The 25546-nt window shown below is 38.6% G+C and overlaps 1 protein-coding gene across 2 annotated transcripts; it reads left to right on the forward strand.

Moving 5' to 3' along the window:
• Positions 1–564: 564 nt before the first annotated feature.
• Positions 565–25511, forward strand: LOC146655504 (receptor-type tyrosine-protein phosphatase epsilon-like). Of its 2 annotated transcripts, XM_085427977.1 has the most exons (21): positions 565–792; positions 6671–6902; positions 13925–13996; positions 15249–15345; positions 15758–15831; positions 16251–16387; positions 16540–16630; positions 16788–16864; positions 16950–16986; positions 17070–17167; positions 17743–17862; positions 19254–19417; positions 20061–20196; positions 20382–20531; positions 20995–21088; positions 21460–21536; positions 21675–21809; positions 22034–22159; positions 22338–22489; positions 23406–23541; positions 23639–25511. In XM_085427977.1, the coding sequence occupies exons 3-21, from the start codon at positions 13930–13932 to the stop codon at positions 23711–23713; spliced, it is 2043 nt and encodes a 680-aa protein (XP_085284103.1). In that variant the 5' UTR covers positions 565–792; positions 6671–6902; positions 13925–13929; the 3' UTR covers positions 23714–25511. The 2 variants fall into 2 exon arrangements, with proteins under 2 accessions (XP_085284103.1, XP_085284105.1); XM_085427979.1 differs by lacking the exons at positions 565–792; positions 6671–6902; positions 13925–13996; positions 15249–15345 and adding an exon at positions 15542–15622.
• Positions 25512–25546: the final 35 nt, after the last annotated feature.

A 25546-nucleotide genomic window follows, 5' to 3' on the forward strand; every position in this document is an offset into this window, starting at 1 on the left:
GAAGACAAAGACATATACATTAGGGATGATTCATGCAATATTAATTTGTACACTAACATCTACTTGTAAATACCATGCCCAGTGTACACATAAACCCAATATGATGCATTATTCATGAGTGTTCCATTACTTTATACACAAAACTGAAATAAAGTGTTGGATGACTTGCTAATATGAGAGAAAAACTAAGATGTATAAACTTTTTGTCAGAAATTCGTCGTATCTATAGCATCATATAGCCGAGGTTAATATGTGAAAACATTATAAAGTTAAATAAGGTCACTTCTGAACTCCTAATGTAAAACCCTCAGAAGAATACTAAAGGAAGGCTTTTTGAGCATTCTTTTGAGCAAACATCAACCTAAGATGCCAGCCGTAAAACGTACCATAAGGAAGGAGACAAACTAAGGCCGGCTGAGCATTTATATGCAAAGGCCTGCCCTTTATCCCTCAGTGATGCAGGAATGGGAAGGATGCTGAGCGTCCACCTGATACTGCTCTGCGCCCGGGGGAGGGTCTCCAGTCTCCACTCTGGCTGCCATAATACGGCTCAGCGCATGTAGACAGGCAGGAGGGGGAAGCACATCCTCAGAGAGGTCTGCTGGAAACATGATCATCAGGGGAACCTAAACGCATTCTTCGGATCCTGTCAGATGATTCCACAACTGAGTGCGTTTTGTGCTTTTCTCCAAACGACATAAGCAGAGACCGGCGTCCGGACGAACCGTGCAGAACGACACAAGCCGATATCAGCCGCCGCTACGTGTGAGGCGAGGTCACCGCAGTACCGCGGTAAGATACGCTGAAAAACACAGCGAAACCAGACAGGCTTATTATTATTATTATTTTTAATTCCGTTTGCGTATTTATGCGTAAACACCGACTGTTTACCCTCGGTTATTAAGCAAAGCTTTCCAGCTGCTCCCGGTTGTCAGCGTAGCTTGCGTGCATCCCACTGCCCGTGTGTATCACACTGTCCATCAAGCAAAAATCATAAAAAGCATCTGCAAGAGCAGCAATCCAGAGAGTGGATTGCAGGTCACGGAGACTGGACATTATATTTCTTCGTCATTCCTGGACATTGGCAACATGGACTACAGTAAATGTGGGTTAGTGGAGCAATGCCATGCACCCTGCTACCACCAGGATGCCCCATGTGATTTATATATATTTATAAAATAATTTCTTTTATATTCATTATACGGCGATCTGCATTTTTTTAATCATTTATTTAGATATTTTACGTATAGGTAATTCTTCAGTCACAGTTTTTGTACTTGCAGCAGCTCCCTGCTCTAGACAGAAAATATATATATAAAGGGATGAGTACACATGCAGTAGTAGGCAGGCCTCTAAGCTCCTTTGCAGTTGCACATCATGCTGTAGCTTGATCTGTTTTTGCTATATCGTGTGAGAAGAGAGTAATGTGTCAATTAATTTGTATGTGGCTGTTTTGATGAAAGGACATGCTGTGCTCTGATTTTGAGTTTAAAAAATAACAGTTTAGAAATTAAATAGCTGGTTTTGCTAATTGTGAGCTAATATGAAAATGCTGCAGTAGGAATCAAGAACAAGTGAGCACAGTAAGGGCAGGGAGCTTCTATGTAGCTGGTGAAGATGTTTGGATGGTACTATTTAAATGGGTGAATGAGAGAATGGGGTCTCTATAATTGCATTAAGGAACTCTGATTCAAACGCCTTGTGTTCAAACATGAATTATAAATGCCCCTCATTCACCATAACCTCATTCACAATAACCTAACCTCCTGTTCCATCCCTGATTAAATGGGCCAGTAAAAGCTAATGGGAATTTTGGTATTACCTCACATTCCCCATCTGTTGGGTGAGTATCAAGCTACTTAGCCCACATCTTTTTCACCTTGGGAATACACGAGCTATAGTTAGACACATGTTAATAAAAAAAAAGTTAATTTGCAGATGATGACTTTTCAGTATCCTAAGGTAAGAATGGTAGATTCTGGCCTTTTTAAAACAGGTTTGCATAGCTGAAAGTAATGGCCAATGTTAAGTGTTTTGCATGGATGGATGAAACGGATGCCTGGTTATAAAGCTGAACATTAACTGAAGTGGTGAACACTGATATGGCAACTGTATGTGTAGAAAACATGTTATTGTTGAGTGAATATTACAACATCATCCACTTTTCTGTTATTGTTTGCCCAAAGTGACATCCTTGAGGACCAATTCAGTGGTTGCCATATGCTCTCTCAGATGGAATTTGTAAAACCTAATTTGGGGTTTCGCTGGTGTCATGTGATGTGAGACAAGTGCTGAACACCATTGGTGAAGAAAAATAGAGAAAAAGTCTGGAGGGACATAAGGCTAATACATAACAATATATGCACTTTGTTTATTTTAAAATCCTACATACATATGCTATTTAAAGGTGGGCACATATGTCCCCTAAAGTTGATTGTACTTGGTTTGTATCCATAGTTTACAGACTGTCCCATTGTTACACCTTGAGCAGAACATTTTCACCATCTTGGTCATCAAGGGGTAGTCCTGACGACTAAGAAACTGAACAACACTACATGCTTGTATGTTAATGAGTTGGTTATCATACTGAAGAATGCCTTTCTTTAGTCACTTTTTTGGACTTTAGCAATTATAATTTACAAAAACAAACAAACAAAAAAACCCATCATGTTGGATACATTAAGACTTGAAACTAACAGCCAGTTCAAAAGTTCTCCCAGGAAAGCTTTAGCTGAGGTCATAGATTAAAGAAGCTGAGGTTGCTAACCATTGGAAATGATATCATATTTAAGGTACTGTATCAATCTATTATATACAATCTATTATATATTAATGTAGAGAAAACCTGTGATTCATGCAGATATATATATCTATAGTGAAACCAGTGAGGATTTGTGCAAAGCAACCCTTCTATGTTGCCTTACTTAAGTCCAACTTCGTTTTATCTGGCGCTTGTGCAGCTGCTTTATTGTTCTCTTATCGAAATGGGCTAACCTTGCTGTTGACATTATATTTTATACTGATAAAAGAAGCTTATATTTCATTCTATGGATTGCATGTGTGCACTTAGCACTATGAGATGCTTTTTGGACCAATTGGTTGCAAGAGACCTCATAACCTCATAAACCATTACAGTTGTGTGTAGATGACCGCACCTTCTTCAGTCATGATTATGATGAAGTGTGTCGAATGACAGTGACTGTCATTCTTACATATGCACTTAAGGCACACCTATACACGTTTATTTATTAAGAAGTCTACATCTTGACAGACCATTTTTAAAACAAAGAAGCCTGCTCAAATTTATCTCATCACTCAAGTCTGTTTTTTGTTTATAGAATTGATATAATCACAGAGTCTGTTTCAAGCTCGGCTACTTGCCATGCTCACTCAGGGTTTCTTAAGTAAACCATGATTTGAGGTGCAGCTTGCTGTGAGAAGAGGAAGTGCTAGCCTTGTCAGTCTGTCTGTTAGTGGGGGAAGAAAGCCATTTTTCACTTTAATGAGACACTGCACTTAAACACAAAGATTCTTTCAGGCAACTCTCATGGTGACGGAGTCAGAGAATACACCTGCATCAAGCAAATCTAAAGAGAGCCATATTAATTAGATGAGCAGTTTGGTGGGTCAAAATGAAGCTGAAAACGAAATAAAACAATGTGTCTAGCAATATGTACCGCACGCTCTAAGTTGAGCTTTAAGTATATGATAGCCTAAAGCAGTTTTGCTCTGTTTGCTCACACTTTATGCCACTTGTAGTGGACTCCAGTAAAATAAGCTAACTCGTTATCCTTGGCTGAGCAGCAGAAGAACGAGTGGCGATGCTGTAATTGCAGTGATTATCATCGCTTGTCCCTGGTTTTACCTATAGTGTGCCCTAGAAGTGTCACTTTCAGTGTCCTCAAACTGCAGGCTGGAGATTACTCTGCTCATTCTCTCATATGGGTGTATAAAAATAACATTTAAAATAATATTAATTGCTAATTTCAAAGCACTGGTGTTTGAGGCTCAGGCCATACTGACATGCTCAATGAGCAAGTCGTTAAAGGTTTATGGTTAGTGTGAGCAGAGAGGTTATGAAAAGCCTCAAACTCGCTATGCTTTAAATAAACACATAGGAGGCATTCTAACATCCTTTTTCTCTTGCTGCAAAATCAGCGTTTTGTCTTGTCGTCCTGGCAGTTTTTCAGTGGGCAGCCCCACACACAAATGAAATCAAATTTGCAAACAGACAGGCCGTGTGATCTGCGTGAAATCAAATTTTCCAACCGACAACTAGCAAAATACAACCTCAGCTGGCTCTCCACACTAAGCATTATGAATGAAGGTGCCTGCAGACATTATATGCTCTCCGAAGACCTACTTTAAACATGAAATCAAGGAGTCATCATAACAGGGAACCGCATGAGCCTCAGATATCAAAGCCATCAATTTTGTATTAATGGCTTAGGAAAGCAGGATTTGAATAGCATGATCATTTAAAATCGAGAGCATGTGAAAAGCACCCATCATTTTTGAATGGGGATTATAAATATTTTCATCACAGTATAATACTACTACTATTACTACTACTAATAATAATGATGATAATGATAATAATGAACAGATTATTTACTTCAAAACTGCTTAGCTACGGTTCCCAGGGTTGCCTGTTGTGGTATGAATTAATGATTGAATCACACAGTGCTGGGTGATGATGCACTCACATCAAATTTTAATGACGTGCATGTTTCCTCTGTTAGTCAATGGACAGGGCGGCACAGAAAGTGCTTTTGCCTGGAATAAACTGCATGCTCTGAGCATGTCTCGCTTTTCTTTGGACTGAATGTTCAGGGCTGAAAGGACCAAAATACTAAGGCTGAAAAGTTGAAAATGATTGTCTAACTATCTCCGAAGAGACCTTTAAACACATGAAATACAGTATGAATAACTTAGCACATTTCATACATTTTTTATACCTATTATAATTTAACTCAGCCTTTTTAACATTCATAATAATATATTACATTGTGAAAAACCCAACATAATTCTTTAGCGTGTATAACTTCAGTATAACACATTACCTATTTTTATCCATCATTAATATCTTTTTTTTTTTTTTTTACCACTGCTTAATAACTACACTTTTCTTAAACCCTCTGAAACAGTATTTTTTATAGATAGACAGCTGGGATTTCTACCAGAAAGCCCCAAGGAGCTCAGCTTCGAGTGTGTTAACCAGGCAGGATAAAATCAAATCTACTAACTGGTTTAAAGTGGCAAAAACATATTACCTGAAATGATCTGTCAGTCTCATTCTAGCTGTATTGTCACCGAATGTCTCCAGAATTGAACTTCTTCTGGAAATGCCAGCCAACAAAATACAGATTTAGGAGTGCTATAAGGACACAGTCTTCTAATTGACATATTATTTACATTTGCCAGTTCTTTCTTTTTAGTAATAAAAATCTTTTTAATTTGTCCCAGTGTTTATAGATTTAAAAGTCTGTCCATTTGGGACTTTAAAACAATATAGCACATAATTGTTTTAGTGGCATATATAAGGCCTATAGAGCCTTTAAGAAGCACACGCACAAATTTAATATCCTTGGTGGGAAATTAATAAGTTCACTGCAATGACAAACCTGTCAGCTAAAATACTGTTAAGTTACTTTGTGACACTATCTTGTTCGGGAAGTGGTTAATTTGGTATCTGTGTTCCTTGAAAAAACAGAAAAACTATGGTGTTTTTCTTGAAGATCTTCCATCTTTATAGACATGCAGTTCAAAACCATTACTGATTACCAAAGTCTCAGATACAAAGGCGTTGCAGTTCTCAGGTCAAAATGCCAGCAGCTGTAAAGCACTTGGAAAACTTGCTCCTACTTCAAGGGGTAAAAGAGGTGTTTTCCAAACCTTGTTCATTTATTTTCCTCACCGCAGCTCAGACGGACTGAGTGAGCTTATCCAGCTGGATAAGGTGACTAATTCATCTCTTCTCCTTGTGCTCTATTAAGCTGCGTTACAGTGGCAAGTGTTAACAATATGCCTTTGTGTCTCACACCTGTGGGCAGTGCAATACCGGTAAAGTAGGAGTGAGTGCGCAAAAAGGCCATGTTTTCTTTCTCTGACTTCAAGACAATAGAATATCATCACTTTTATATCTTTGTGAAAACAGTAAAGAAATAATTCCAACACATTTTGTGTGGTGGTTATTATTGTGTAGGCACATCTGTGGACGGGTACAAGGCCGTGTGTGGTGACAACTTTATTGGACAGTCCTGTTTGTAACCAACACCTTGTTGGAATTGAAGAAGATATGTTTGGTCAGAGATCATTAACGTCTTAACAGTTTTGGCTTGCAGTAGGATGTTATAGAAGAGAGGACAATACAGTATATGAATGCTGGGCATGCACAGTAAAGAGAGCTGCAGATACACGTACTCATTCAGCTGATTAAATGCAATGCATATTCATTTTCTCTGGCGTATTTTACAGATGCAAACCCTACTCATTAACCCTGCCTTTTATTTTGCACTCGTGCATTTCTCATGTGTTTGAGTCATCTGTAAAACATGAGTCATAGAAAAGCTACATTCATTATTGCTTCAGAATATAATACAGTACATACTGCATAACAGTAGGATGGTTAATACGTGTCTAACTATTGTATTTTTGCTTTATTTTCCAGGTTTTCTCTTGTGATTTGATCCAAAGCTGAGAGTAACCTCAGGCACTGCCAACGACCTCTGTGATCTCTTGATTCAACACTATTATCGGTGTCTTAAATGATGTGTAGGAGAAGGACTGGGTAGAAAACCCCCATAAAGTCAACAGAGAAAAGGAAAAGGAACTAGGATCACATGGTTGGTATGGACTGACGAGTCAGCTGAAAGCAGATCAGTGTGGCTTTGCTTGGAAGTGTAAGTCTTTTATTGCATCTGACCACAGAGCAGGTCAATTATCTTTTAGAGGATCAATTACAATTCAATTCATTAATAGGAAATAATGAAATGATGACTGTGTCCTCTTTGTAGATGAGACTAATTTAATTTCAAATTGTTTCTCCAAATTGATTCTTTCAGTCATTACTATGCAACAGGCAGGGATTTGAGCTGTAAACATGGTTTAAACATTGAGATAAAGATACAATAGGATTCCCACTGTTAGGTTAAACGTCTTTCTGATAAAAAAAAAAAAAAGCTGTTGTAATATGATGTTTCATAAAATCTGTGACAGGTGTATTTTGAAAAGTTGCATTTAAAGATATGGCAGTGATTTCCCCAAACCTGTGAAGCATCATTCTTTTTACTACCTCTGTATAGTAAGGATGTCTTCCATTATGATTGTTATCTGTGAACCCAGAATCTTGACATTTATCTCCTGCAGCTCAACTCCTCTCCTCCCTCTTCTCATCTCATCTCTTCTTTCATGTCTCCTGCCTCTCTGCTGTCACACTTTACTGACATGTGTTTGTGCTCTCATTCCATCCTTTTCCTTGGCGCTTGACAACGGAAGTGGTGGCTGTTTCTGGTATTCGTTTCTTTCTTTTTTTTTGCACTGCCTTTGTTCTTCTGTTCCCTGGAAACCAAAAAAATCTTTTTATCCTTTTTATCCTTTCATGCTGAGCACACAATGTGAATCTGTCTTGGAATCTTTATCGATCTGAGGAAACTGAGACACAATTGGATGTAGCTATCTATTTGGATTTTTTTGTTTTTGTTTATGAACAGTTTTTATATTTCTTTTTTTTTTAAAGTTAAGTTTGCAGTAAATACTATCCATATTCTTTAAATGCTGTGTTGGGCACATATATATAGTCATGCACTGCTCTTCTCTAGCACTGCATCTGGCAAACAGCCATAGATGCCCTCTACACAGTGTCATTGATGGAACATGTTGAATAATTTACAAATGCATGCATTTTTCAAAGCAGTAGAGTTTTCAGTAGCAGTAAGCTTTCAGCAGGGTCAGCTCGGTGTACCTGCTATTTGTTAACCAGACATACATACTGCGTAGTTGTAATATAGAGTGTCAACTGTAGTTAAAAAGTAAATAACCCCAATGAAATAGAAGAAAGTGCTATACTTTGTAAGTGTCCAGAGGCAATGTTGATCTGAATGTCATTTGGGGTGAATAATGCTTAAACGAACCATTTATGAGTGAAATGCCCCAACGTCCTTGACATCAAATACATTTTAGACATTCACATTTTCTTTCATAGTACTAATTACAAATGCCAGCATGCTAGCTATCCTCCAAATGGCAGACTATACATTACAGTTGGTTTTAATTGGATCAGTTGGAGGCATTTGGAGAGTGCATTGGGAGGCAATGTAAAGGCACTTGCTGTCATTGGTTATTATGTAGTTAACTATATTTGATTAAATACCTTGAAACCTGTCACAGTATAGCATGTGTAGAGCCCAAATGCAGGAAATGAAGTCAAATGGTATAAAAGAAAAGGGCGGCTTGTGTTGGCTGTTAAAGTGCCAAAACTAAACTAAGACAAAAGTGGGATCAAAGTAGGAAATGAGGGAGACCTCAGCGAAGATTAATGGATGTAAGGAAGGAGGAAATGCAGAGGTTTGCTGTGACTGATGAAGATGTTAGGGATAGGGTGAAATAGAGGGAGATGATCTGCTGTGGCGAGCCTGAAAGAGAGCTGCAGATATGTTAATGCTGTCATTTTGGTCATGTTATAGCATGCTGATGTAAGTACAGTCACAGAGGCTTTAGGCTGTTAGCCTTTAACCACACAGTGGCTAGGCAGGTGGTCATGGTAAACTACACAGTAAACTGCATTTACATTAAAAATCAGTTTATCTGCATGCATTTGACATCGACAGTGTGCTGCTGAAATGGACGGCACAGAAATCAAGTGAAAGGAAAGTCGAGTGTTGACTTTACTAAAGAAAAGAAAAGCTGTATGAGCAGAAACAGATGTGTTTGACTAACCGATTTATGCAGATACTGAATCAGGGTTGAGTAGCACATACTGCATGTGCAACAATAGACATGGTTGACGTCAGCAAATTTAAATAGTAGCATTGTATTAAAGACTGTCTGTTAAAACCTGCTGTAAATGCCAGCTCATGTTGAATAGATTACACAGAAATAAACAGCTGAAATCTATTGTTTGTTTCATACTAGTGTATATATGAGAGTATATATACTAAAGTAACAGAGCAAAAACAGTGACCACAGAGGAAGTGCATGAATGAAATGTTCAGTTTCCGTGTGAACACTCAGAAACTGACTTAAAAGATTTGAGAGATACAAGTGGCCTCACAAGTCAGTCTAATTTGTATGTATCTTTTCTCCTTTTCTCTCCTTTTTTCTGTAGACTCACTCTCCCATAATTATGAATAGCAGCACAGCATCACATTATGGAAACAGGATGACTCAAATAATCTAAAAATCATTATGCTTGCATGAATGGGCATTACAGTTGACAGATATTACAATTTGGGTCTGGGTCAGGACAAATCAATATATAATATATATATATATATATATATATATATATATATATATATATATATATATATATATATATATATATATATATATATATATATATATATATATATATATATATATATATATATATATGTATATGTGAGGACTTGGGGTGAAACCCTCCATGCATGGTAAGGAGCTTTCTTGTCTTTATGTCAGTGGCTTCTATCTCCTCCTTTGGCCAGCCTATTACCCCAGCAGGGTACCTGATCACGGGCAGGGCGTACGTGTTGATGGCCCGGATCTTGTTCTTACCATTCAGCTGACTCCTCAGGACTTGCCTGACCCTCTGCAGGTACTTGGTGGTTGCAGCCTTTCTAGCGGCCTCTTCATGGTTCCCATTTGCCTGCGGGATCCCCAGGTACTTGTAACTGTCCTCTATGTCTGCAATGTTGCCTTCTGGTAGTTCAATCCCCTCAGTTCTGACTACCTTCCCTCTCTTTGATACCATCCGACTACACTTCTCCAGTCCGAACGACATTCCAATGTCATTGCTGTATTGCCTGGTAGTGTGGATCAGTGAATCGATGTCTCGTTCACTCTTGGCATACAGCTTGATGTCATCCATGTACAGGAGGTGGCTGACAACTGCTCCGTTCCGTAGTCGGTATCCGTAGCCAGTCTTGTTAATGATCTCACTGAGGGGGTTCAGGCCTATGCAGAACAGCAGTGGGGACAGAGCATCTCCTTGGTAGATCCCGCACTTGATGGTGACTTGTGCTATGGGCTTGGAGTTGGCCTCTAGTGTTGTACGCCACATCCCCATTGATATATATATATATATATATATATATAGACAGATAGATAGATAGATAGATAGATAGATAGATAGATAGATAGATAGATAGATAGATAGATAGATAGATAGATAGATAGATAGATAGATAGATAGATAGATAGATAGATAGATAGATAGATAGATAGATCGATCGATCGATCTTTGTCCTGCTTATCTGAGTCTGGGTCACAGACCCAGCAGTTTAAACAGAGAATCCCAGGCCTCCCTCTCCCAAGGCTACCTACTTCAGCTCATCTGGGTGCGATCCTGAGGCATTCCCAAGGTAACCGAGAGATATAATCTCACTTAGAAGGCACCTGGGAGACATTCTGGAGGAGGAGTACCACCTCCACTGTTAACCCGTTCAGAATGACCGAGCTCCTTATCCTATCACTAGAACTGAGCCCAGACGCCCTTCGGAGGTCGTTCATTTCTGGAACCTCAGTCCTATAGTCACAGCTTGTGGCCGTAGCTGAATCGCCACCTTGGGGAGGTTTTTTACCCTAGTGACCCCAGGAGCTGTGTCGCTTGGGGCAATTTGCTCCTGATAGGCTCTCCCACGGCAGATTGTTCCTGGGTGAGGGGCCAGAAGAAGACAAATTCAGTGAACCCCCATGTAAAGAAAGCAAATAAAGTGAGCAAGTTACCCTGTTCATGAGAGGACCACAAGAGCCCCACCCCAGAGCCATGCCTAGGAAATGTGGACTATCATAAATAATTTTGAAGTTGCTGTATCTATCTACAGAAATCGATAGAAATAAGAAAATCAGATTTTTGTAAAACCTTCATATTATTTTATTCTCTCTGATCTGTGAATATAATAAATTATTTACAAAAAGGTGTTTAACTGACGTCAGATGGTAAGCCTCGAGATGTGATGCTCTGCTTTATTTAAAATATGTTAAATTCTTCACCAGCATTTGCTCAAATAAACAGCAACAATAGGGAACATATTTGTGGTGGCTTCATACAGCTGTTGTTTTATTTAAGAAGACATTGCCTGGCCACATATGTGAGGATAAATACAAAACTAATTAAGAGTGAAGACAATCATTTTGATAACAGAACTAGGAAATTCTCTTACCCAGGTTAGCAACATTTTTTCTTGCTTTATTTTGTGTTTTCTTTGTTTTATTGTTGGAAATAGATCTTTTAGGATATCATAACTCTAGGAGGGGAGTGATTTGAAGTTTATACTGCTGAAATCCAGCAGGGTCTGTTTCTGCAGCTGCCACACACATTTATTTTCATGTGCTGATCATTGTCTCCTCTGTGCTCACAAAGCAAAGTGGATCACTGATGAATAATGCATACGTGCGTTCTGAATCGTTGCATTACATCATGCATGGATGGGATGATTTGCGTCTGCACTCCCAACATAAGTGATGCAGTATAATTTTATTTCCTGGGAACATTTATGTCAAACAGGTGCTGCAGGTTGAAGTAATCGCACTGCTGCAAGTATTTCATTAAAGAGAAAAAGCAGGCATCTGGAGTGAACGATGCAATGCCTGCTAGGAATGACACAATCATCCATCCATGCTTCCGCTTATCCTTTTCAGGGTCGCGGGGGGTTCTGGAGCATATCCCAGCTGTCATAGGGCGAGAGGCAGGGTACACCCTGGACAGGTTCCCCTTTCTATGAGGGTTAAATGACTGGGTCTACTAATTATGATATATACCGCCAGCCGTAAGGTTAAAAAGTTATAAGCGTGTTTTTGTTATGCTACAGCGTGTCAGTACAGCATATAAGCTGTGCTGTTCCTCTGTTGGTCACACTAGAGTTGCTTATCTTATCTTAAAATTCATTCACACTGTTCTATTTTCCGCTTCTGCTTTTCCCTTTAGTGATACAAAAAGATATGACTTACTGTTTCTTCTTTTTACGATTTTGCTCAAGGTAACAGAGCATTTGACATCTTTTCACAATGAAACTCTTTTCTCCTATTTCCTGGCTATACGGTGTATATACAGGAGCTGCCAGAATATGACAGATATGCAATGACCTGTGCGGTGACCCCCATACACGCAATATGCCTTACAACATCTAGTTGCGGGATGTACGATGTGAGCGAATGTGACTTGCCTCGTGGGGGAGAGCGGGGAACAGGTGCTGGCACTGTCAGCTTGTTAACACTGGGTAGAGAAGTGGCTCCTTCGGCAGAGTGCTGCACATATGCAACACATTGCCTTTGGCTGTGGGGCGTACATTATGTGCAGGCATGCGTACGTGTGAAAAGGCAGTGAGCGTATGTGCATTGCACACAGTCATGCTTCTGGGCCATTGATTGGGTGGATTTATTTGATTTGTCTTCCTGGGGATTATTCAGGTAAAAAAAATGCACAGTAGCCTCAACTTTCTGTGTAAATGTGTGTCTCGATCATAGGTGTTGTGTAGCGTGTTGCTGCAGAGAGAAATTGAAATACAAACAAAACACAGCCACTTATTTGTTGTCCAATAGTAATTTATAGGTTTTGGCATACATTTTGTTTTGGGAACATTGTTAGAGGGTTATTATGTAGCTCAGTTTTCTACAAAAGCTTTGGGAGCCATAGTTATATGAAACCCCCCTTGGGTTATGTGCAAAAAATTCTCTCAAACATCACAAATTAGGCCCCTAGATGACCCATTTCTAGAAGAACTAAATTGACACAATGAATTATTCCATCCAGTCTTGTGGCCTCTATAACAAGTCGGGGAGGTAGAACAGAGGATAAATTAGGACACTCAATTCTTGCTTCTCCCATTTATTCCATCAAAGCCATTTAGACAGATTTGCCCCATTTGCTCAATTTATTCTGTGATTTTTATGCCCTCTCGTTTGGAGGATGGGAAAGAAAGAAGAAATGGATAGGATTTTGGAGAAATTGGTACTTTGTAGATAAAAAAGACAGACATAATGTGTTGGAATTAATTTAATTCTGACGAAGTTGTAAGGAATTTGACATACTGTTTTCCTTTTTGCAAGGACACTCGTGGCACTCTGCCCCAAATACATCACTAAAAGCTTTCAGCTATAAAGCCAAAGGAAAGAGTTAGAATATAGTTTAGAGTAAAATTATGGTTCAGCGGAGAAAGAAACGGTGAAAGATGGAGAATATGGGAGAAGGTTCAGTGGGGCAGAGGTGTAACCTATTTAGATGTGCAACATGAACTTACTTTTGTAAAAAAACAGTGAGTACAAACGTGTGTCTTGTTGCCGCTAAGCTTTGCATAGTGCTGTACATCAAACAGACCACAGCAAAACAAGATAGTCTCGAACAAATACTGCTTGAGCTCAGCTCCACTGCCAAATCCTCTAGGCCCATAGGGTATATGGTTACTGTCACCTGTGGGTTAAGGCCTCCTCTCTGGTTTGATGTCTGAATATTAGGTTATTTGATGCTGCTCTTTCAAGTCAGCCTGACAGGACAAGACAGCAAGCAGATTTCCCACAAGTACTTTAACTGCTCAGCAGAGAGACATCTTCAAAGCCCAGCTCCCCTTTGTGCCCTCTATGTTTTGTATCCAGCTGTAGGTGCATTTCATGTCGGTTTGGTGCCGTCTAGTGGAGTTTGTATAGAATTGCAGGATTTATTCTGTTATTTTTTGTTTTTTTCTGTTGAAGTGACTGCTTTGGTTTTTTTTTTTTCTTTTATCCACAGTGACAATGGTGTTGTTTCTGATTGGGATCTCAATTCCTGTGAATAATTCTTCTCATGAGAACCAAACTGCAGGTAACTGATGAAACAACTGAGCAATTATATTGTCTAAGAAATAAATGTTAAAGCCAGACTCTAGAAGGATACGATTTTTCTTTTCACATATAAAGGAAAACCAGATAAACTGACTTGAATTCAACGTTACTCGAACTTGTATATCTCGTACCTTATGATTTAATAAACAAACTTAAGACATATATGCTGATCTTTTCTGTTACCCTATATTTTACTCTATTTTATGCACCATTGTCATTTATGGCTTCAGTTACAATTTTTCAAAAAATGTACAAAGTCATGCTGTAAAGAAGAGATTCACATTTCACATAATAATGCTCTTTCTTAAGTTAGATGGACTGAACATTTTCACGTCTGTCTGTCAAATCTTATACTAGCACCAGTTAGATTAGCACAAAATTGCACTATTTCTAGACAGTGATTAGTGACTTCCAGTAAAAAATAGTCCAGGAAATGCCCTTAAAACCACTTTACAAATTAATTTGAATTAAATTTAAATAAAACAAGGAAAAAATAAATTGTCAATGAGTGCTCTTTAAAGGTTAAAAAAAACTGATTTCAACCGAAGCTCTGCTTCATGTGCAAATAATGTATTTGCAGTATATTTCTTTATTATAGTCCAAGGTTGTCAAACACACAGTAAGCCCCGGGGGCCAGAATCAGCTGAGCAAAGACTCCAATCTGGCCAGCTGGATGGCTTTGGAAAATGTCAAGGCAAGCATAGATTTTGGACTTTTGACTGTATTTTCATAAGTTTTATAGCTTTTCCTACTCATGAAGATCTCCCCATTGACAAGTAGTTAAGTAATAGATTAATAATAGATAAAAAAAAAAAAAAAACAGACAAAATAAAAAACATAAAAAATCAACAATAAAAAAAAATCCATAAGTCACTTTTAGTTTTGAAATTACAGGAGAGTCTGGACAATGAGCTACCAGAACTTTTAAAATGTTTACACTTATATTTATTATTCTTGGTGACACATTTATTTCATTTACTACACCAACATTTATTTATCAAGTAGAAAAACTGAGATGTACTGTTGAAATTGCACTTTTTCTTGTATTAACAAATCTCAGTTATTTTAAATGTGTTGTTAAATGTCTTCACACTGACAGAAAGGGATCAAAGTGGACTACATGTGGCTCTTGACATCCCAGATATAGTAAATTCCGTAATATGTGATATCTAGATTAAAAGCTTGTTTTGTTGTAAACTAATATATGTTGTTCACTTTGTTTTTTTATCTAGGAAACTCCACCCATCAGGGTGTGCATGTGTTGCCTTCAACACTGGTTTTATCACTTCTTCTTATCATCGTTGTCCTGCTGACAATCTACTGCCTGCGGTGAATAAATCTGTACATACACATTAACACTTTCTCACTCATTCCAGCTCCCTTTTCACATGTATGTGCGCGAGCATGAGGGTGAATACATCAGGTTGGGGCATCGGGGTGGGGTGGTTTTTAAATAGGCGGTCAGCAGTGGCTTATGGATAAACAGCTGCTCTTCCACTAAGACAATAAACAAAGACGGCTAGGTCAAGTCACGCCAGAGACACTCATTCACTGACCAGCCAGCTGACAACAACATGAGGAGGAACAGCTTTGGTTCTATGAGATGGTTGATATTGGTTTTGGTATTTGTTGTTTACTTATGTGCTTAGTGGCACCATTGTAGAGATCAAGCTTAGCTCTTTTTTTTCTCTTTAATAGATGGTTGTGCTTTTCTTCACCTCTCACCCTGTCTTTACCGTAGGTTCAAAAACCACAGGAAAGCTCTGGTTACCTCAGTGGATAAAAAAATTCCAAACGGCTTCTTGGAGGAGCAAGGTACGTTGGTGCTGTACTCAATATAACCACTGCATGAAAATATAAAGCAACCTTTTTGCTTTTTAAGCCTTTTTTTTATTTGGTTTATAAATTCAGTCTCTTTATGGACAAGAAAGATTTCACGATCTGGAGTCCAAAGTAGCTGTGAAGGCTCTTACCCTGTAGGGAACCATATGAAGTTTCACTTCAAGTAAAAAAAACGACATAAATAAACAGAAAGGCCAAATTCTGAGTTAAGACAGTTTTGTGCAGCAGGGGCATGTTTATGGCTTAAGAAATCATTTCTGTCATGATATACCCCCTGAAGTAGGAAATCTTAATAGCTATCAGGCTTGTTTTTGCAGGTGCTGTAAGAGCTTGTAATGTTCTCTACAGGGAGACATTAGCAGTCTGACCACCATATATTCTTTTAACCACAGGAGAGCAGACAGTGGTCCTCCTCCCCAGATCTCCTTCACCATCCAAGAGGTACTTCCCTATCCCTTTGGACTCATTGGAGGAGGAGTACCGGATACGCTCTGCAGATGATGGCAAGCTCTTCAGAGAAGAGTTCAATGTAAGCATGCATTTATTTGGTGTGGATTGAGATCTTTGTTCTGCAACCATACAGCAAAAAGTGTACAAAAACAGTACTAAGATTATATGTTAGCAGCCTTTGTACCCGTGGCTTTATTTTTATCTCATGAGGATTGGATTCTCTCTTTATAGTCACTGCCGTGTTACTACCACCATGGGTCCTTTGAGGAGGCGAGCAGAGAGCACAACAGAGAGAAAAACAGATATCCAAATATTTTACCATGTGAGTGAGGATCTATATTCTGCAGTTGGAGACAGTATTTCTGCAAAAGCCCTCTGACTTGCAGACTTATTGATAGCCAACATAAGGAAACGTGCTGTGGGCTGAAATGAAAATTAAGAACCACTTTTATTTACCTTTTTTCCCCTCTGTTCCACAGACGATCATTCAAGGGTGGTGTTAAGTCATCTCGATGGACACTTGTGCTCAGACTACATAAATGCATCTTACATAGATGTGAGTAGTAATTAGGTTAAGCTATAAAGTGAATAAAATTCCTCATCAAAATGTTCATTCACTACTGTTTTTTTTTCACACATAGGGTTATAAAGAAAAGAACAAATTCATTGCAGCTCAAGGTAAATGCACATTTTCTTTCATCTTACCCAAGTCTATAACCATTTTCACTTTGGTTTTACTACATCTCTTGATTCTGTTTCAGGTCCAAAACCTGAGACAGTGGCTGACTTCTGGCGGATGATTTGGGAACAGAAAACAACAACTATAGTAATGCTGACGAATTTAAAAGAAAGGAAGGAGGTATTCTCTCTCTGCACTGCATTATTCTAAAGAAATCTAAAATCCCTGTGCCTCCGATGCACGTTTAGTGAAAACCCTTTTAAGTTCTCAAGACCCAAAGTCATGGACATAATTTATTCGACCCCCTCTCTTAACTGAGAATCCATGCAAAGTGTCACCCAGCAGATTACTTAGCATCGCATTAAATTTAGCCTCAAAGGGATGATCAATTGAGCGCTCAACAGCAGGTTTGATGGGGCAGAATAGAGGCAATGGGGATCAATGATGAAATAATTGTTGATAAGATCCTAGGAGGCTTCATGATAATTAGTCTGAGAATGTATTTAATGAGTTGAAACGTCATTGTGAAGATCTTATTGACTGAAAGAGTAGCACAAAGTCGCTGTGAGTGCCTTTGAATTTGTAAAAGGCACACATCAAATAGATAGTTTTATATGTAGCTATAGTATGTACAAAAGAGATGCATGTCTATAGCAACAATTGCAAGGACAAATGAGCTCCTATGCATTTTTAGTGGCATTCATTTTCCTTGCAGTACCACAAAAATAATTTGTATTGTTTTTCTCCATTACCAGGAAAAATGTTATCAGTACTGGCCAGAAAAAGGCTGCTGGATGTACGGGAACATCAGGGTGGCGTTAGAGGATGTCATTGTACTAGTGGACTACACCATTAGAAAATTCTGTGTTCAATATGTAAGTAAAATATGTGAATCTACACATACTACAAATGTACTGACAACCTACACGTTAGTCTTACAGGAGCTGCTCAGCCATGTAAACCATGGCATGAAGCACAGAGTGCACAGAGGTTTAGAAACTATTTGTTTTAAAGTCAGCACAGCGCTGGAGTCTTTTACACACTATGCACCTTAGCACTTGCCTTGTAGTAAAACTGTAGCACTTATACGTGATAGCAAAATATCTAGGAGGGAAGAAATTGTACAAAGATTCATGACGAGGTGCTTGATTTTATACAGCCGTGGCTATGGGACTGAAAACACCTGAATTCACAAATTAAGAGGTGTGACCCAATACTTTTGTGCATATAGTGCATAAACACCTGCAAAAGTACTGAAAAACATCTTTGTGGTAATTCCTGCTAGAGTAGGTGTTTCCAGGAGTATATTTCACACACTGGTGTGCGTGTGTGATATGGTTTTGCAGCTGTTAAACACTGTACTGTAAGGAAAGGAAAAATAAACGTACATTGCTGCTTTTATTTAAACATCTACACATGGTTTAAAAGTAATACTGTAATTTTACGAGTTATTCTTAATATTCTTCTTAATTACTGTAATAATGTAACAACCTATGTGTGTAGTTGCTAGATTCTTATTAAATATTGAAGATGAAACTAAGCCGCGGTGAGATGGTGCAAAAATGGTCCCCATGGGGAAATTGGAGCATTTTAGCAAACGTTAATAGGATCCAAAATATAATAAATAAATGAAAAACCAGTATGGAAACATATTAGAGAATATCAAAGGCTACAGATAACAGACACAGCATAAATTATAAATATGTAGGTGTATTTAAAATACAGCGAGAACTGTATTAATATGCAGTGTTTGGCTCCGTCATTTTCTCTTTCGAAATTCATACACATACAGTATCTGTATTTTTTCTTGTCTTTTTGACTGTCGAGTTGGATGCCAACTCAGTGTACTGCGAAGCCTTCAGACTCCAAAATTCACTTTGTTCCCTCTCCATCTGAAGCTAGACGAGCACAGATATCCTCTCTGACTCTAAAAACTGTGACTGCTGTAGCTCTTCAGTACAAGCTGACAGACTGGGTGCTTTAACATTCAGCTCTCAGAACACAAAGCAACCAAGTGTTCAAGAGAATGGAATTCTGATCTCTAGAGTATCGATGAGAAATGAAAGTGAGGCAAAGTGTTTAATAATTACATTCTACCCCAAAAAGCAAAATGACAAAAAAATCAATAAAACTGAAGTTCCTTTTCTAGTAGGTACCAGTTTGTGGTTGACTGGCTTTGTAAAAAATAAAAAGACAGATGACTTATTTGTGCCTTCAAAGCATTATTTATGCACCGATATGAACCTTGTGCGTCTTTGCTTCACAGCAGGGCAGCGATGGTCCCAGAGCTCCCCGGCTGGTCACCCAGCTTCACTTTACCAGCTGGCCAGACTTCGGAGTGCCATTCTCACCCATCGGCATGCTGAAATTCCTCAAGAAGGTCAAAGCTGTCAATCCATCCTACGCTGGACCTATTGTTGTGCACTGCAGGTAAAATGTGCAGTAAAAAGGAAGCCAGAAGAAGGCATCTGAGCACAGTTATATAAATCCGGTGTGAGTTGATGCATTTCATTGTTAGGATGCAGGAAAGACTTTTTCAGTGCTCATAGTTATGAGTAAAGGTAACAAATTTAATAAAAACTACAGTTAAGCCCATTGTGGATGAATAAAAATCCTTGCATAGGGTGTATATATGTTCCCTGACCAACCAGTGTTAAGCCCCACCAAAGAAATCTGCAGCCAACTGTAGCAACTGGTGCAACAGGTGCTCAGGGAGGTGGAACTGTTGTTCTTGAATGGGGCCCATTGAAAAGACCTCAACACCCCACCGTGGAATCCAAGCTCTGTGCTCCCAGAGGTGTCGTCTGCTGAAATGACCCCTGTAAATTTATTAGGGCTGTGCTTGGGCTTCAGAAGTGAAGTACTTCTACATATGGTTGTAGCTGTTCACAATTGACAATTGAATGAAATGTTCAGGTGTTTGTGGTATGTATACATTCACTCCTGTGAAGGCTCTTGCACATGTAAATAGAATGTTACATTCAACGCTTCCCAACCACATTTTTCGGTGTTCTGTACACTTTGCTGTTTGTTACAGAGAAGACCTTGAGGCTTCTTGTTTGTGTTTCCACAGTGCCGGGGTTGGGCGGACTGGGACATTCATTGTCATTGACAGCATGATCGACATGATGCACATAGAACAGAGAGTGGATGTCTTTGGGTTTGTGAGCAGAATACGAGAACAGCGCTGTCAACTGATCCAGACAGATGTAAGTATTGACCCTCTCCGACCTGTTGTACCTTGGACTGACAGCTCAACTCGCTGCTCTGGTCGTGGCATAAACAAGCGAGGGCATAGGAAACAACAATGTCTGTGATGCAAAAATAGTGGGAAATAGTTTGGCAAACCAAAGCAACTACTTCTATAACTTCGTCTCGTCTTCCTCTTTCTTAGATGCAGTACTCCTTTATCTACCAGGCTCTGCTGGAGTACTATCTGTATGGAGATACAGAGCTAGATGTGTGCTCTCTGGAGGGCCATCTGCAGAGGCTTCACAACACCAGGGCTCCCCACGACAGGCTGGGCCTGGAGGAGGAGTTCAGGGTATGAAGAAAGAAGCTCTCTCTTAAACATTTCAGACAGTAATGAATCGTGCCCATCACCCTGCGCCCTGCATGGGTATATTTTCATGGAAAACTTGCCCAGGGTGCAGCTCTTGGCAGTAGTAACATAAATAACAATGCTTTGGATCAACTAAACTTTATAAGGCACCACCATCTGCCTCATAGAATTTACTGTAGCTCTGTGAAAATTTCACATTTTTGCTACAAAGTATCTTCACAGTTCCCTACACACTAGAAGGAATTATTCCCCAATGCCTCTTCTTCACCTCTTCTTCGTCTCTACCTTAATGTTTTTTGTCCAGCTTCTTGGCTTTTACTTGTTACAAGTATGGAAATGTTCCAGCATCATCTGTTTTTAAAAAGACTCACCAGCTTTATTAGCATTGTACTTTTCTATATGTACTTTTTCATCATTTCCGTCTGTGCGTGTTTTCTCCCATCAGAAGCTGACCAACGTTCGCATAATGAAGGAGAACATGAGAACTGGGAACCTTCCTGCCAACATGAAGAAGAACCGTGTGCTTCAGATCATTCCGTGTAAGGACTCACTCATACTCGGAACAGTTTCATAATACATCACATCTAAGTAACATCAAAGTATCACCCTGCTGGTGATTTTATAGATGCCGTACACAGATATCTGGATAATCAGCTCATGTCTCTGTGATCAGTGACATTTAAATTGGGCTTCTATCTTTACTTTATGTTGCAGTTGGAGTAGGAAAAGTAAGCCTGGGTACAACTTTTTACACTGAAAACAGATATAGACTGCAGCGCGTTTGGCCTTAATAACACAGCTAAAGTTTTAGCTCGGCTAGGATTTTTTTTTTTTTCGTCAGCCCTTTCAAAGTTTTATTTTATTAGGAATCACTTGTGAAAAGTTTCATTTTCCTTTTTTCTGTTTGCAGATGATTTCAACCGAGTAATACTCTCAGTGAAAAGAGGACAGGAGTTCACTGACTACATCAATGCCTCCTTTATTGATGTAAGCACTCCCTCACGACCTCCTGTATAGATTTCCCATAGAAGTATATATAAAGCTCATTGTTTCCTTTACAAACAATGCAAAATATTATGTTTGCTGCACTCTCAAGTGTTGTTTACCAGATGATCTGCCCTCCAGGGCTACAGGCAGAAGGACTATTTTATCGCAACCCAGGGCCCACTGTCTCACACAGTGGAGGACTTCTGGAGGATGGTGTGGGAGTGGAGATGCCATTCAATCGTTATGCTCACCGAACTCAAAGAGAGGGAGCAGGTACAGTATGGTGTTCTTGCAAAAGTACAGGTTGAAAAGCAGAGTTGAACATTTAAACCATGTTTTATTATTCAATTTTTCATATTTATTTTCCATACAGTTTGCATAATTGTCAATGTGTGTTGTGGTTTTGTCTTTATTAATTTTCATGTTACAATAACCAAACACTATATAAACCAGTTAACTGTAGCCTGTTTGCGTTTCCATTTGAACTCTTCAACCAGGAAAAGTGTTACCGGTATTGGCCATCAGAGGGCAGTGTAACATTTGGAGATTATACGGTGGAGCTGACTGGAGATACACAGTGTGAAACCTTCACTCTCAAAGACATGGTTCTCACCTACAGACCAGTGCGTAATGTTTAATTAAAACACTTAACAATATTAAAATTGACATTTCACTTGAACAAATTTCCCAACCTGTTTTCTTTGTGCTGTTATCATCAAAGCAAATTAAAGTTCATGTCATTTCATTCCATTTACATTTTTTAATTAGATGAAAATAACAATCAGATTTGCCCAACACCAGGAAAAGCAGTCACAACATGTCCGACACTTCCACTTCCACGGATGGCCTGAGATCGGAATACCAGCCGAGGGAAGAGGGATGATTGACATTATTGCCGCTGTGCAGAGGCAGCAGCAGCAGTCTGGAAACCGTCCCATAATTGTGCACTGCAGGTGAGGAACTTCAATTTGAGAATTCTGCAGCGTGGTGCACATCATCAGATGGAAATTATATACACTATATTACACTTTGTGGCTGTCCGCTCATGCTTTTTAATATAACCCGTTTCATTTTCCCTACTTTTTGGTCCTACAAATGTCTGTTACAATAAATTGTACATTTTTCCTCTCCTCGGTAGGCTTGGTGTTCTATGCCTAAACCACTTATGTGATCCCTTATAAAGACTTAGCTGTGAAAGCTTTGATCAGAACCTAGCTTCAGGTGAAGTGATTCTAAAGCAGCATGCCCCTGTGGGATTGATCCAATCCACTGATTCACAGTCAATTAAAACCTCTCAAAGTGAAATCTCCTCTGACTCCCACTATGATTAATCTGATAAGATGAGCTAACGACAGGAAATGGTGTCATCACTCTCTTCTATTCCTTCATCACCACTTGTCTAAGAGGGGCTTTTTAAAGCTTTTTCTCTGTCTCTTGGGAATGGGGCTAACCCGCTGCAATCCCTAACGTCTCTCTACACTTCTCTTCCAAATCGCACATCGCTCTCGCGCTCACTCCTTGTCTCTCTCTGTCTTTCTCCCTCCATCCCACCATCATTGTAAACATTGACTCAGTCAAACACTGAGCTTCTAGACTGATTAGTGTTAGCGTTTAGATTAGCCTCTCTTTAAGTGGGGATAATTATTAGCACCATTACACAGAGGTCACCTTTTTCTCCCGCTAACTTTTTTTAGTTAAATGGAAAAAGGATGTGGTGAGATTACAAGAGTTTCATTGCAGTTTTACTCTTAAAAAATGGTTCCTTTTCTTGTTGTTCATCTTCTGCGGTGTGTTTCATAATTATCTGTAAAGTTTTAATGTTCACATTTTATGATGAGATTTCTAATATTTTTGTCCTAATGACCTCAGTGCCGGTGCAGGACGGACGGGCACCTTCATTGCCCTCAGTAACATTCTGGAAAGAGTGAAAGCTGAAGGCCTCCTGGACGTTTTTCAGACAGTCAAGAGTTTACGCATGCAGAGACCACACATGGTTCAGACCGTGGTAGGTGAAAAACTACATAACATCAAACCTGCTGTGCATAAACATGTTTGGAATCATTTCTGCACGGTGACACTTTTTCTTTCGCTTTTCTCTGCAGGAGCAATACGACTTCTGCTACAGAGTGGTCCAGGATTTTGTTGACATTTTCTCAGACTACGCCAATTTCAAATAGTGTAATAATGCTCTGTATGCTGTGTGTCAAATTAACATATGCAATTTTTTCTGAATGTTGTTTTCTAAAGCAAGCAATTGTAGTATTTTGCACATGAGTACAGATTTAAACTAAATGGTGTAATATACTTTAATATAACTGAAAACATGTGGTCTACAAAAAAGTCTGTCTCTTATGAGAATGTTTGATCTTCAAGTACCCCACTGTAAAATGTAGTAATTCAAATTTTACTTAATGGCTTGGATAAATTGTAAAAAAAAAAATTATAATGCAAATATACAACATTTTAGAATTGTTAAAGGGAGTATTAACTGAATTGCAACATTATCAACATTATATATGTGTACATATATATATATATATATATATATATATGTGTGTGTGTGTGTGTGTGTGTGTGTGTGTGTGTGTGTGTGTGTGTGTGTGTGTATGTATGTATATTTTCTTACCTACAAAAATACCCAGTGCATTGTACAGTGCAACAGTTTTCATTTTAGTTACTGAGCACAATGCCTTGAGTTTACATTGTACTTTATGTCGCACACTTAACATGTTTAATTGGTGTGAAAAGCAAAAAAGTGTGTTTCACAAATACAGTAGGATGCAATTAATAATGTTTTTTCTAAAATAACATTGACCAGTATGTGTAACTAGTATTTATGATCTACTTTTATTTCAAAGTAAAACATAAAATTTCAGACAAAATTCATTCTGTTAGACGCTGCAAATTACCTCACTTCTGTCTGGGAATAACTTAACAGCTGCTGCCTGCTGCAATATTATTCAACTTCACCAACTTTCTTTTTGCCTGTGGCAATATTACTTAGTGGATTCGTGCCTGACTCTGCAAAATGTAATTAGCCCACATTGGAACAGGCAGAAAATATTGTATTCTTACATGAATTCAAATGTATCATTGCAGTCACATTTTACTTTAAAAAAAAAAAATTTTATACACCTTTTTGCATGTTTGCATAAAGCAGTGCCATACTGATTAGAAGTTCTAGTCGTGAAAGACTTGTCACCAAGTGACACAATTTTAATAAAGATAAGACAGATGTATACTGTATGTTTAATTTAGATATTATATATACATTTTTAAAAAAGCATTGTTTTTCAATGGTGGTCTCATGTATGGATCATCGGCTAACTGTTTGTAGAGACACTTCTCAGAATCTAAATTATATATGTAAGTGTGTAAGAAAAGAGAGGAAAAACACAGTAGAAACAGCTGATAATTGATGCAGCTAAACCTTTTTCATTCACAGGAAGCAAGAAGCGAGAAGAAAGCATTGATCTCAAATAACAATGCTCGGGCAAAATATGAATCATGCACACGCTGGCGTTTTTTGACTGTAATAGCTACAGTTGTCTTGGTTTCATATTTAAATGGCAAAAACAAAGCATATATTTTTGCAAGGCTTCTACTTAATTATTTTTCAACAGTATGCTCGGGAGTTTTGGTGAAGAGCTTTCTACTGTGTTTGTACTTTCATTATTGTAACTTTGTAAGATTGGTTCATTCATGACACACTGATCATTTTCTTCAGTTAATTTAGTATGTACATAAATACTAGTGGCCATTGATCATCACTAAGGTTTACTGCAATGTGGACTTTAATCTTTTGTCATGCAGAAGGAATATTATGAAGTAAGGGTATTGACAGTGAGACCTTGCTGCAGATGTTAGAAATGCACAAGCATCTTGTTTCAGTGATGTTTCTGCCTTTTCCATCTGTATGGATTTGAACATTGTTTTCTGAAAGCTGAATCCAATAAATATTTGATGGTAAGGAACATCGGAGTTCATCTTAATGTTGTCTTTTTGTCTGC

This window comes from Rhamphochromis longiceps, linkage group LG13 (assembly GCF_057381845.1).
Source record: "Rhamphochromis longiceps isolate RC_006_pf linkage group LG13, R_longiceps_female_GT1.1, whole genome shotgun sequence".
NCBI lineage: Eukaryota > Metazoa > Chordata > Actinopteri > Cichliformes > Cichlidae > Rhamphochromis > Rhamphochromis longiceps.